General features: G+C 50.0%; 1 protein-coding gene across 3 annotated transcripts in view; it reads left to right on the forward strand.

Annotated features, from left to right (window-relative positions):
• Positions 1-10,126, forward strand: part of DAGLA (diacylglycerol lipase alpha) — a 56,818-nt gene extending 46,692 nt beyond the window's left edge. For all 3 annotated transcript variants that reach the window (XM_053980539.1, XM_053980540.1, XM_053980541.1), the window contains 4 exons: positions 478-674; positions 1,492-1,621; positions 2,024-2,205; positions 2,828-10,126. In XM_053980539.1, the coding sequence (XP_053836514.1) occupies positions 478-674; positions 1,492-1,621; positions 2,024-2,205; positions 2,828-3,755 (1,437 nt within the window). In that variant the 3' untranslated portion in view covers positions 3,756-10,126. The remainder of the gene's footprint in view (positions 1-477; positions 675-1,491; positions 1,622-2,023; positions 2,206-2,827) is intronic.
• The last annotated feature ends 4,062 nt before the right edge of the window (positions 10,127-14,188 follow it).

Consider the following 14,188-nt stretch of genomic DNA (forward strand, 5'->3'; position numbering starts at 1 on the left):
CATTGGGGTGATGCTGTTCCAGGATAAATGGTCTGCTCATGTCTTGGAGATAGGAAATGTAGGAAGTTGTCCCTCCCCAGTCCTTACCATTGCACCAAGATGGAAAAAAAAAACGTAAAATGAGAAGATTTTTAGAGATAATACATGATGGAATTTACCTGGAGAGGGTATATAATTGGGAAAGGAAAATCAACTTTTCAGAAAAGTTTGGATCGTTTCTGCATCCAGCTTCCCTGTTTTCCTGTCCTTGTATTGTTCCTTATTTATTCCCAGTGTCACTGTGTTTTTCCTGGACACCTCTGTTGGTGTTTCACACACCTTCCTTAGGCAAATCCCTACAGTGTGAAAGAAAACAGGGAATATCCTGCCTCTGGAATTCTTCAAACCTCTCAAGCCTTACAAGGCAATTCTGCTTCTTTTTGCTTCTCTCTCCTTAAATCCTTCCTCCTCTCTCTCTCTCTCTCTTTGTGGGAACAGTGGAGGATCATTGTGGGGGCTACCAAGTGCATTCCCAAATCCGAGCTTCCTGAGGAGCCAGAGGAGAACTCGGTGACGAGCAACCGGCTCTGGACACATCCCAGTGACCTGACCATCGCCCTGAGTGCCAGCACCCCTCTGTACCCCCCCGGCCGCATCATCCACGTGGTGCACAACCACCCTGCTGAGCAGTGCTGGTGAGTCCTGCAGTTCCTGCTGGAATTCCTGGTGGAAAACTCTCCCTGATGTAAGGAGAAGGCGGTTTTCTTCCCAGCTGTCTCAGGGGGACAGTGGTTGTGTCTGTGCTGGTGGAGTTATGGAATGGTTTGGGTCGGAGGGGACTGTGGAGATCATGGGCAGGGATGCCTTCCACCAGACCAGGTTGCTCCAAACCCAGTCCAACCTAGATTTGAACACTTCCAGGGATGGGGCAGCCACAGCTTCCCTTGGAAATCCATCCCAATTTTCCAGTCTCACCACTCTCCCAGGGAAGCATTTCTTCAGTATCTAATCTAAACCAGCACATGGAATGCTGAAATGGTTTGGGTTGGAAGGGACTTAAGGATCATCCAGTTCCAGCCCCTGTCATGGGCAGGGACACCTTCTACCATCCCAGGTTGCTCCAAGGCCATCCAACCTGGCCTGGAAAACTTCCAGGAATGGGGCAGCCAAAGCTTTTCTGGACAACCTGTGCCAGGACCTCGGCACCCTCACAGGGAAGAATTTTTTCTCAATATCCCATCTAAACCCATCCTCTTCCAGCTTAAAGCTACTCCCTCTTTTTCCATTATTCCAGGACCTTGTCCAAAGTCCTTTTCCTCTTTAGATGATGATTAGCCCATGGATAATCATGTCCCTGTTGGATAATGCAGGATTTTGGAGCAATATGTATTTTAACAGTTCCTCCCTCTGTTCTTCCTCTTTTTCTCCCTCTCCATCCTGCTGTTTTCACATGCCAATACACTGCCCTGCTCTTCCATCCCGTTTTCCCTGTTGTCTGCACCCCTTTTCCAGCTGCTGTGAGCAGGAGGATCCCACCTACTTTGCCATATGGGGGGACAACAAGGCCTTCAACGAGGTGATCATCTCCCCGGCCATGCTGCATGAACACCTGCCCTACGTGGTCATGGAAGGGCTCAACAAGGTAAGGCAGGGAATTGTCACCCCAAAAACCACTGGGAATGCTGCTGGTTAAATACACCAGGCTGTTTATTTTGGAGAAGAGGTGGAAAGGGGATGCTCCTGGTCAGTCTTGCACAGCGTATTGGAGTGGAGTGTGATGAGGTCTGGGAATGGAATTCCCACAGTCCCAGAAGCTCCTGTTTCCAAATTCAGCATCAGAATAACGTGAGGTTGGGTGGTGATGGTTCATTCCAGGAGCTGCCGTTAAACTGGAGCCCAGGTGACATCCAGGGATGTGTCAGGATTTATCAATCTAATCCTTTATCTCCCTGTGCTTCCAGAGGGCTCTGGGAAGAAAGAGGCCAATCCAGCTGTTTGAAAGCCTCCAGTCAATCCCTGCTGTTCCTCTGCTTTCCTTGGACAGGTCTTGGAGAACTACAACAAGGGGAAAACAGCTCTGCTTTCTGCAGCCAAAGTGATGGTGAGTCCTACGGAAGTGGATCTCACCCCAGAGCTGATATTCCAGAGCCAGCCCTTGCCCAGCTGTCCCTCCGTGCAGATCGGAACTGGAGCCATCCCAGTGGACAGAAGGAACAGCAGTACCAAGTAAGGAGAGATTTTTATATGGAATATTGGCTCCAGGTGTGGGTCCTTTTCCTCTTGGAGCATTGTCGTCCATGTTTGTGGGAAAGACAGATCCATGGGCCTTTGTGGGAATTAAAGCTTCAGGATGTCTTGAGGAATGTCAGGGGGAAAAATCCCTTGTGTTGCTTTGGAATTTGACTGCAGCAAGGTCAGGAAAAGGTATGGAAGAGACTTCCTTTTTTCTCCTTATCCAGACAGGTGGGGTTGTCCCAAGGTAAAACTTGGAGCCAAATTCGGTTTGATTTGGAAGGGATTTAAGGATCATCTAGTTCCAGCCCCTGACATGGGAAGGGACACCTTCCACCAGCCCAGGTTGCTCTTAGCCCCATCCAACCTGGAACACCATCAGGCCTCTCAGGACAGGAGAGAAGGATTTAGTGAGCCAGGAAAAAAGGGAGAAGGGCAAGAACTGGAGTTTGCAACGGAAGAATCCATTTGTGATATTTCCAGCTGGGAGGACGGAGCGAGAAGAGATTCCCCAGAGCTCTGGATGCCTCTGTTTGAAGGAGCGGTGTGAGGAACCCTTGGATCCTCTAGGTGTTCTGGAATTCTGCAGCCTCATGTTCTCTGTTTCCCATTGCAGGAGCAAATCCCATTCGGAAATCAGCCTGGAGGGATTCTATGAGACGAAGCCGCTTTCTCCCGTGCAGAAGGACCCCGTGGAGCTGCTTCTTCTGGACACTAAGGAACGTCTCTCTGTGGAGCTCCAGGACCGCCGCGCCCCTCTGGCCACCATGGAAAGCCTCTCGGACAATGAATCCATCTACAGCTTCGATTCCCGGCGCTCTTCTGGTTTCCGGAGCATCCGGGGCTCCCCCAGCCTCCATGCGGTCATGGAGAAGGACGAGACGCACTGCTTTTATATAGACCCCGTTATCCCTGAGGAAAACCCTTCCCTCAGCTCCCGGACAGAGCTGCTGGCTGCTGACAGCCTCTCCAAGCATTCCCAAGAGACGCAGGCCCCGGAAAACATCCTCAACAGTGGCGGCACCACCCCCCAGCGCCGCTGCAGTGCCGAGGGCACCGGGAGCGACGGGGAGCGCGCGCCCTCATCCCCTCAGGAAGAGCCGCCGCTCCACAACGGCCGCCTGGCCGACGTTCCCAGTCCCCAGGTGCTGGAATTCGCCGAGTTCATTGACAGCCTCTTCAACCTGGACAGCAAAAGCAGCTCCTTCCAGGACATTTACTGCATGATGGTGTCGGACAGCTCCAGCGACTTTGCAGAGATGCCCAAATCCGTCAGCGACCAGGAGATCCTGCTGAGGGCACAGTACGAGCCTAACTTAGTCCCAAAGCCCCCGAGGTTGTTTGCGGGCTCGACGGATCCTTCGTCGGGAATCTCCGTGTCACCCTCCTTCCCCCTTAGCTCATCCGGAGAACTCATGGATATCACTCCCACGGGTGTGAGCAGCCAGGAATGCCTGGCCACGGACAAACTCCGGACTTCCACCCCCTCCGGACATGTAACCAGCCCTGCCAAGCAGGACGACCTCATGATTTCGGCCCTTTAGTGCAGGGGAAAGGGGTGGAATGATCCCAGTGGGATAATCCATGGAGGAGGCTGTCATCGGGCAGTTGGGATCAGAGGAGACAGCTGGAAAAATCTTTTCTGGGGTGACCCAGTGGTGGTGTCTGGAGGATGGATTGTGCTGGAATCCTGTGCTTGGAGCTGGGAGAAGCTTTGCCCCACTGGGCCTGAGAGGGTCTGAGGCACTAAAGTTCCCTACCTCAGCCTGTCTCATTCCAGAGGCAGATTCCTTGCCCTGGGGCACCTGCTGAGTTTGGGAGTGAGATACCTGGATAGATGGAAGCAGGAGGGAGCCGGGCCAGATCCCTCTCCTCGGGACCGAGCCAGTGGTTTTGGGAAATGAGCGGATTGAGACTTTGGGCCCTGTTGCACTACCATGGATCCGGCCCAAGATCCAATTCGGCACACTTCCATGGGGATTGCTTTTGTAGGACACTCCTGTTTCAAAGCCATTGGGGCTGTATTCCCCCCAAATCCAGTCTCCCCTTCCCGGCCAGGCGCAGCAGGAATGGGGCTGGCACCATGGTTTCTCTCCCCTGAGCACTCCTGAGAGGGAAGGACGCTGTTCCCAAGAGCCCAATCCCTCTGCCTTTGGCAGAAAGTTCTCCTGGATATCACCCCCATCACTCCTTGGATCCCTGGACCCCTCCAAGCTGGCGACATTGCCGTGGGACTGTCAGGATTCTCATCTCAGAGCTGCATGGATGTGGATGGATCAACTGCAAAATGCACCTGGCATTATTTTCCAGGCCCCTGTGGAGTCTGGGAGTGTCTCCTGGATCCATGGGGGTCCTCACACCACCCATATGCAGCATCCGCGGATCAGTGCCAGCCTCTGTCATTGGGAATTCAGTTGAAAAGATGGACTTTTTCCCAGTGTTGCAATCTCTTGTATGTTTACAGAGCTGCTGAGCTGGTTGGAAGGTATTTATTAAGGAAATAGGGAGGCTCTCCCAAAGGAAAATCCATGGTCATCCTCTCCTTCCCATGCTGTTCCCACTGGGGACTGAGGGAAGAGAGGATGGACAGGCAGAATTCCAAGCCCCCTGCTTCCCAAGTGGCTTGGATTTGGGGGTAACTGCCTGCCCCCTCTCTCCACCTGCACAATTCCATGTAGGAAAGCTTGAGCAAGTTAGGAAAACTACCTGAGCCTCCGGGCCCAGAGGAGCCTGCTCCACCTCTCCAGGCAGGTTTTCCAATGATGGGAGCAGGAGGAAAACTACCTATCCTAGGAAATGAAACATTTTTGGGACCTGGAAAAGGCCTTGAATTGCCACAACTCCCCCTCAAAGCTCAGCAGTTACTGATGGCTCTTCCCAGAGCTCCATCCTCCCTCCCTGGAAAAGAAATTCCTGGTTTAACTTCCTTAGAATCCTGTGGTTGCTCCCTTTTCCCCTCCTCAGCAGCGCTATTTCCATTGTAGGAGGACGCTGTGCTTTCCAGGAGCTCAGCTCCTGGCAAATCCCGGGCTTCCTGTTCTCCGTGTGGGCTGTGGAAGCACCAGGATGGGTCAGGGCTGTGCTTCCTGGGAGCCAGTGGGATCCAATGCCATTGAGGAGCACTTTATAACCTGTGTGCATTGATGTAAATAATCCTGGGTGCACGGAATTCCACTAGATTCTGGGTCCAAGTGCTGATATCCCACTCCATCCAGCGTGGGATGCTCCAGCCCCAGCTCCTTACCTGTTTCAGAGCCTTCAGAAGTGCTTCAAGCAGCCAGGAAAACATTATCCCTGTGGTTTAAGGTTCCAAAGGTGACCTTTGCCTGAGTGGAATCAGAGGGAGGAAACCCTTCTGGATTCAGAGGGATTTGGAGAAGGAAAAATCATTTTATTCTGAGCAACCGGAAGTTCTTTTTGGATTTGTAGGTCCTTACAAAAGGGGCAGGGAGCAGGTGGTTTGGGAACACAGCACAGGGTAAGGAGGAATTCCTGCACTCAGGAAACACTACTGAGGTGATTTTTCAGGAATACGCACAAAAATCTGGGAAGGTTTGAGGGGAAAAGGTGAGCTGAGGGTCAGGGAGGCCGGGGCTAGCAGGCTAGCTCCCCTTCTGGCCCAGGAGTCGGGATAAGGAGCTCATTCCTGCCCTTATTCCCAGCAGGAATTAACCCTTAGCACTAAGGCAGAGCTTGGGATCTGCAAAGCACTTTAAAACACTAAGGAAAAAGATCATTTCCATCCCTGGGAGCGACATGGATACCTGGGATTAGATGGAACTACTGGTGGGAGGTGCCTCCAGGTGAGGAAAAGTGGAATATCTCCCTCCTAAAATGATTCCAGTGGGAACCTGCTGATGTTCCATGGCTCAAATGTTGCACTAGAAAGTCCCTTCCCTGACGTTCCTCTGCCGTGTCCTGGAAGACTCAGTCCTTGGGTGACTGTTTCCTTCTTTGTGCCATTGGAACTGTATCCCATAGGAATGGCCTTCCCTTGCCCTGACAGGAGCAGTCTGGAATGCTCCATTTTTTTTGCTCTGTGATTACTGGACTTTGGAAAACCTGGAAATACGTAATTCCTGGGAGCTGGGCTTGCCACAGGTCAAGGAGTAAAGGCACAAAAGAGCCCCTCAAAGGTTCTCATTATATCCTGTCATGGATAATTTCTGGTTTTTGTTGACAAACAGATCTGATCACAGTCCTCCCAAATGAAATCCACGTTCTTGGAATTATTTCTGCTTTAAATGTCTCCGCGTCTTGATCCCCAGCATTCTGTGTCTCCATTCCCATCACTCCTTTGCTATCTGGGCATTTAGAAAGGCTGGTCTCCCATATCCTCCTGGAAAAGCATACTTGGAATGCTGAAATAAATGTTGAAGCTGCAGCTACCTCCTTCATCTGTAGTGTACACACTTCCTGCTTTGTCTTCCTGCTCTGTCTTTGGGAATACGAAGCATCTCCAGTTTTCTGAATCTTTTGGCTTTTGCTTCTTCCTCTTCAGCTTTGTGCCTTCTGATCTTCGGATATTCCCATGATACTCCAACAGGATGTTTCACCCTTTGCAGAGGCAGTGCTGGAAATGCCTGACACCTCAGATCCCAGACTGGCCAACAGGTCACCCATTCCATGCCTCATCCTTAAATCCATTCTGATCCCTCTTCCTTGGACTGACTGAGTGACCTTTAAAGGTCCTTTCCAACACAAACTATTCCAAGAGTTTCTTGGCAGAGGAATGGATCTGAGGCTCTTCTGCACCAGTAAATTGATTTTATTGTTGCTTTCATTGCAGCAGTGCCAAAAATTTGGGAAGGATCCTGCAATGCTGAGGATATACCAACCCTTTTCCAATATTTATCATTGCTTCTTCTCCATCGGGGCTGCCTTCTCCATTTGGACTATTCATTTCCTCCTAAAACTTCCCTCTTTTTATTTGCTCCCTGTTCTTCTCACCTATTTCAGGAGCCAGCTCATCCCTCCCTTCTCTTAGGGTGCTGATGGCTCATTCCACATCCCTCGTAGCACATGGGAAACATGGGAAAACAATTCCAAAGCAGTTAAATGAGAATCTTGGAACTTTTTAGGAACTTTTTTGCAAAGCAAACAGGATTTGTGGGAGGTATTTTGGTCTCTGCAGAGGGCTGGGTTGGCAGAGGGCGGGGAGTATGGTTATAGAATTCCAGTGATTCCCAGTTCTCTTCTTTTAGGATGTTAGATTCCAGGAACAGTTGATGGTCCCATGCAGGATTAAAGTGGGAAATCTGTTTCCAAGGGCACGTAAGAAGGAGGAAAAGCTCCAAGCGTGGGGATAGAGGATCAGTATCTCTAACACATGCTCCATGCACTTTGATGTTGTCCCAGCTTTTGCTGCTCTTTTCCTGCAGGCAGATAATATTATTTCCATGCACTCACCCACACAACTTTCATTTACAAATTGGGACATAGGAATAATCAGGATTACTCCTGGCAATGGAAATTAGGTGAGATTAATTATTGCTGGAATGGGTGTGTTTGGATTTGTGTTTTGAGGCTGTATCCAAGAGCCTCCATTGGGCAGCAGAACCCTTCTGTGTTTGCCTTGGGAATTGCTGGGCTGGAGCTCCCCTCCATGCTGGGTTTATCCTTATCTATTCTGTGATTTTTCTTCCCTTGGCAATAGGACATTCTGGCTTTGCAGGATGGGAGCAGGAATATTTAATTCCAATGGGTGTAGGGATCATGGTTGTAACTGCAGCCTTTGAGTAACATCCAAAAATTGCCAAGGGAGATGTGGATTCCTCATTCCTGGAAATATTCCATGCCAGGTTGGATAAGGCTTGGAACAACCTGGGCTAGGGGAAGATGTCCCTGCCCATGGCAATGGGTGGGAGCTTCCAAATGATTCTGGCATTCTGTGATTCCCTGCTTGCAGTGTTACAGTGCTGCAGGAAAGGGAAGGTTGGAATGCCAGCAGCACCTCTGCATGGATTGCTCTGCTGAGAAATTCCTCTCAAGGACGCAGTTGGAAAGCACTGCCTGGAACTGGGCTTGTTGCTTTGTTCCCAGAGCCTGTGCAGTGCTCATTTTTGGGAAGAGCTGCTGGATTTCAGGAAGAGCCTCATTTCTTGTGCCAAAGCTCCCTCTCATGGCTCCTGCGTGGAGGAAGCAATGCTGCATGGATCCTGCTGGAGGCAAACGCTGCCCATCCTTGGCAGCTGTGGGAAGAAGAGGAGGGAATATTGCAGCTGGAAGCTGGAATTCAGTCTGGGAGTTCTTTGCCCTCCAGTCAGATCCACAGGGGTGTTGTGGATGGAGAGAGGGATGGGAAGGGGGCTGGATTAGCAGTCACTGATGTTCTTCCCCTTCTTCCAGCTCCAAGGAGCTGCTTAAGGGCTGAAAATTCCAAATAACCAAGGACTAGGGCAATTCCTTGCTTTGTCATAGGGAATCATCATCAGCCTCCAAGTGCTTTGCTGTCTCCATTCCCATTGTTTTTTCCATGTGTTTTGAGTTCATACGTCTTGTGCCTTTGTTCTCCCTGGCTTCAGGTCCCAATTTCTGGGATCAGACATCTCCCACCTTACTTTCCCACTTCTCTGGGAGTATGGAAGTGTGGCCAAGGCCTGGTAGGAGCTGCCCTTGCTCCCGAGCTCTCCCGTTCTGCCTCAGCCAGGACTTCCCACATCTTCCCACCTTTCCCTGCTGCCTGAGGTCGTATCCAAGTGCCAAAAGCAAATCTTGACCTGAGGCAGGTGATTTCCTCCAGCCCACACCAAGTTTCTCCCTGGCTCTGGAGCAGCCCTGTTCCAAAGGTAAGCTCCCTGGGAATTTTTCCTGCTTTCCTTGTTGTGTCCAATCCCTCTGATGTCACTGCGTCACACCATGCTGTGTGTCCCGACTTTCCCACCTTCCCAGCACACCTGGGATGAGGGGAACTTCTGTGGGATGAGGGGAACCTCTCCCTGTCTTCACCTCTTGATTCCTGAAAATCCTTGCAGCACAGGAACAAGCCTTGACATTGTTTTTTGTTCGGATTCCACTTCCCTGCTTCCCATCCCGGGCTTTGTGCAGTTCTGATGGCTCAGAGTTGGAAGTCCCATGTGGGGGTGGCACAGGCCTGTCCTGCCGGGATATCCACTTTTGGGAAGTTTGTGTGCAAAGGGATCCTGGCAGGGGTTTTTCCTGGGATGCTGCCACACCCTTTGGGTCCTAACTCCTTTCCCGGGATGTCCCCAGCGCTTGGTGGTGGCAAAGTGGCCTCACCTGCAGCTCCGGCTTCCCACCTTTCCCTCCACAAATCCAGGGAATACTCTCGAGCTCCTGTCCTGGCACTAAGTGGAATTCCTAATGGCACAGGGATATTTGGGGATGGGCTGTGCCTCCCTGTCTGGAATGTTGAGCCCTGTAAGCCCCTTTCCTTTGCTCTGCCTCTCTGGAAAAGCACTTCCTGCCTGTCACCTGTGTCCCATCTTGTGCTGGGGCAGCTCAGAGCAGGATACCTCTGGATTCATTTCCTGCTGGATCCTAATTGCCTCCTTAGAGCTGAAGCCTTTGGCCTTTTTGGGAGAACCAGCCCTTCCAGGGAGCTCTGAGGCACTCCCACTACTTCTGGCAGGGCTTGGAGCACTTGGATATGCAACTGGGGGGGAAAACAGCCCAGCATCCTGCGTCCCCATGCTCATCCTGGGAATGCTGCCCTCTGAATCCCTGCTCCGAGCTGCCCCAGCATGAAGATTCCAAGGAAACTCAAGCACTCCTCATGTGCCCTTCATTCTCCATGTGACTTTTTTTGTACCTCTGTACGAAAGATCTGAACTAATCCCGCTGTAAAGAAAGATCTGGATGAATTATAACCTAATTCCAGAAACATGGATGTATATAAATTTTCTGTATATTCTATGGCACTCTGTATAAAATGGATGTTGGAAGCATGGCTGGAGTATGTGACTGTTCCCAAGGATGTCCTGGACATGGATGGTTGGGAATTGCCTGAGGTTTCTGCCTTGAAGGGTGGTGAGTGAGTTGGAGAGGTGGGAAGGACACCAGGAATTGGGTGTGCAGCTCTTGGGAAGGATCCAGGGAATCACTGGGGGTTGGTTGTTTCTTCTCCAGCTCTCTCTGCGCTGGATCTCAGCCTTTGGAGCGGGAAAACACTTGGGGGAACATCCAGAGGTTGTGGATTTGCCAGGTTGGAGCAGGCTGGAAGTAGTGGAAGGTGTCCCTGCCCATGGCAGGGATGGAACTGGATCTTTAAGGGCCCTTCCCACCCAAACCATTCCAGGATTCCATGATCCCTGTCCCTTGAAATGAGTTCTAGGAATCTCTCCTTCTGTGCAGAAGGAAATTAAGGAAGGAACTGGATGCTTTGAGTTTATTCCAAGCTGAATTCAACCTGTTCTATAAAAAGAAGAATTTTATTGCAAACAGGGAATTTTTTTGGGAGGGGATGGGAATGACAGGGATAGAAGAGGAACATGTGTCCTCTCAGTCAAGGACATATCCTAAATATTCAATCTATTGGATATTCCAGCCTGAACAGTGTGGAGATCTCCCCTTTGGAAGAACATGAAGGTGCTGGGATCCTTCTGTGAGCTGGGTGAGTCCAAACTGGGATTTTCCCAGTGTCCCACAGGACACAGCTCTGGAGTTGTAAAGCAGGATCTCACTGCCTGAGAGCTGTTCCCAGCTGAATAATTCCATATCACTCATATTCTGGAAAAGGGAAAAGCTGCATTTATGGCTTACAAGGTTGGGGAATAAGGGCAGGAGAAGTCCTGGAGCTTGCTGACCAGCTAGAAGAAATCCAGGGAGAAAAGGAATGCCTGGAAGTGTGTAATCCTATTAAATGGCTGCATGGAATTGTTTTTCTGGCTGCTCCTGAAGAGACTATCAGGGAATTAAGAGCTCAAAGGTGGCTGAACTACTGAGTTCCTATAAAAATGCCTATAAAAAGTGCTGGAATGTTGAAGTGCCTGATGTTTTGGGATGGTTTTGTGGGATTTTTTTCCCTACCCAGAGCTATATCAGCCTCATAAAAGGATATTAGCTCTTCTGGAAACCCTTCCTCTCCTGGGGAAGGAAAACATCCAACTCTGGCTGTTATCCTTGGATAAACACAGAATAATCCATGTTTAGGAGAGGCTGCTTTAATTCAGTTTTTAAGGATGAAAATGTATGGATGTAGACACAGCAGGAGTGGGGGATGCTGCTATAAAACCTATTAAAAGCCTTCCTTAGGGATGTAGTCGTGTTTTCCAAGGAGATTCTCTGGTGCTGGGTGTGTTGGTGGCCTTAGGGAAAAAAATCCCAGCTTATTGAGAAAAGTTGTTTCCAATCCATTGAGAAAATATCCAGAACTACAGAAAAAAACCCAAATTTTCCAACAATTTTTGAAGCATTCCCCAGCAAGCAAAGAAAATGAGGGAAAATAATGGGAATATTTAATTAACTAAAGCTGGGATCTAATTGTTAATTAATTCAGTGGAAACCAGCATGGCACAAGTAGTTCCTAAGGGTTTCTCCAAGGATTCCAGGTTGTATTTCCATTGGAAAAGAGGGAAAGGAAACGGTGATCTGAGGATGATGGTCCAAATGTAATTCCTGGCCTGTTCCAGCAGCATTTGCATTTTCCCGCCTCTTCAGCAATGTCTCCTTGGATTTTCCAGCAATCTGTACTCATCCTTCCTGCCACAGAACTTCCTTGGAAAGCACATCCAGCCCTTGTGGCCTTGTTTGTCCTGGGAGAGTGGACAGGGGTTTTCCATGGAGCCTGGATGTCCTTAGGAGTGGGTGGGTGACACTTCCCTGCTCCAGGCCTGGGTTGAGTCCTCGTGCTTCCAGTTCCAGAGGTCTCCCGGGGTGTTGAGGTCTCTGAGGATATGTGTATTCCTTCCTGAGGATGGTCCTTTATTCCTTTATAAATTAGTGGAGGTGTTCTCTCCGCCTCGGGAACGAACCCTTTGGAGTTAATGGATAACCAGGAAGGGATTGATCCACACAGGTCTCCTGCCAGGAGGAGATAACAGAGGGAGCTCTGCTTCCGCCTCCAGCAGGGTGGGAGCTTCCCTGGGGGTTGGAAAGGATTTCCCAGAGAAGCTGTGGCTGCTTCATCCCTGAAGTGTCAAGTCCAGGTTGGACAAAGCTTGATGTAGCCTGGGACAGTGGAAGGTGTCCCTGCCCATGGCAGTGGATGGAATGGGATGAGCTTTGAAGTTCTTTCCCACCCAAACCATCTGGGATTTGGGGAATTTGTGCCTGGATTTGGGTGGTTTGTGAGTAGGAGATTCTAAGTATTTCAGCATCTCCAACAGTGACACAGCAGCTTCTTTGGGACCTGGTCCCACCAGGAGAAATAGATTTTATATCCATTGGATGATCCTGGATCTGTGATCCCTGCTCAGCTGAGCCTCATGTGAGTCAGATCAATGATTCCAGTGCCCTTCCAGAGACTGAGGTGTCCGTGCTCAGCGCTGGTGGAAAAATGTTAAAAATAGACTCCAAATGCTTCCAGTCATGCCTGGGAATCTCAGCTGGAGGTTGGGATGTGGGGAGGGATAGGGTAAGGGAGGGGGAAATTCCTGAATTATTCTTTTGTTGAAAACTGGACTTTGAAATTCAGCGCCGAAGGGAGCCCCAGCCGCACCTTCCATGAGTAATATCCCGAGTAATATCTCTCCACCCCTTCCTGGCTCGTGCTGCCGGCGAGCCACGTGGGACTGGGAGAGCAGGGTTTGCAGGGAGCATGACCCGGAGGGGATTGGGAAGGGGGAGAAATGTGGGAAACGTGGAGGGCAGGAGAAAGGAAAACTAATGAGGGACTGGGTTTGGACCCACTGGAGCTGCCTCCCTATGGATCAAAGCAATACCTTTGACTTTTCGGGATTCAGAGCTCTCTAGGATCCTTTGGGGATCACACAAGTCTATCCTTGAAGTGCTGCATTCCCAGCTCACTGCAGGAAGGGAGCTGGACCATCCCATATGGATGAGGTTGGTTTTATCCCTTGGTGTGTTTTTCCAATGGGTCTTTTCCCTTTAATCAGGTCTGGGAAGGGAAAGAGCAGCGTTTCTTGGGAGTGGGAGCTGAGCAGGACTGGGAGGCTGAAGGAAGACTCAGGTGAGAAGGACATGGATCATCCACACTTTGATTTAGGCACCAGGGAAGGAGGAAAGTTGGGAAGGAGTAAAGATTCCTTAGGGATATGTCCAGAGGAGGGCATTCTGGAAATGGCAGCCCACTCTGTGAGGGCAGAACCCTCAAATTTGAGGATTTGAATCCTTAATGAGCTGTTCCAAAAGGGATTTTCCTGTCTGGTATGGGGTGCGTGGCACTCCCGAGTTGTCTCATGAGAGGTTGGGATGTGGGAATGTTGACATTGTCCCTAAGGAAAGGAGGGAAGCGTCTTATTTTTATTGTAAATTAGTTGCTCCACAGGATTTTATGCTTTCAGAGGGGGAATCCCAGGCCAAGTCCAACATGGTCAATCCAGAGGGATCCAAAGCTGGGCTCAGGATCCTTTCCCAAATATTTTGATCCTCCTCCGGCTATACGGTCCAATGCTGTCACAGGCAGGAACTTGTGGAAGTGCTGGTGGAACTGGATGAGCTTTAAGGTCACTTCCCACCCAAACCATTCCAGGATTCCATGATCCCTGTCCCTCAAGATCAGTTCTAGGAATCTGTCATTCAGTGGAGAAGGAAATTAAGGAAGGAACTTGATGCTTTGAGTTATCCCAAGTTAAAGTCATCCTACCATATAAAAATAAGGATTTTAGTGTAAACAAAGTTGAGTACAAGGGAATTTTTGGGAGTGAATGGGAATGACAGGGATGGAAGAGGAAGATGAATGCTCTCAGTCAAGCACATATCCCAGATATTCAATTATGTTGGATATATGAGCCAGAATGGTGTGGAAATCTGCCCTTTGGATGCTGGGATCTTTCTGCAAGGAAGGCGAGTCCCAAATGGGATTTTCCCAGTGTCCTACAGGGTGAGGGACACAGGG

The sequence above is a fragment of the Vidua macroura genome, chromosome 6 (assembly GCF_024509145.1).
Source record: "Vidua macroura isolate BioBank_ID:100142 chromosome 6, ASM2450914v1, whole genome shotgun sequence".
Lineage (NCBI taxonomy): Eukaryota > Metazoa > Chordata > Aves > Passeriformes > Viduidae > Vidua > Vidua macroura.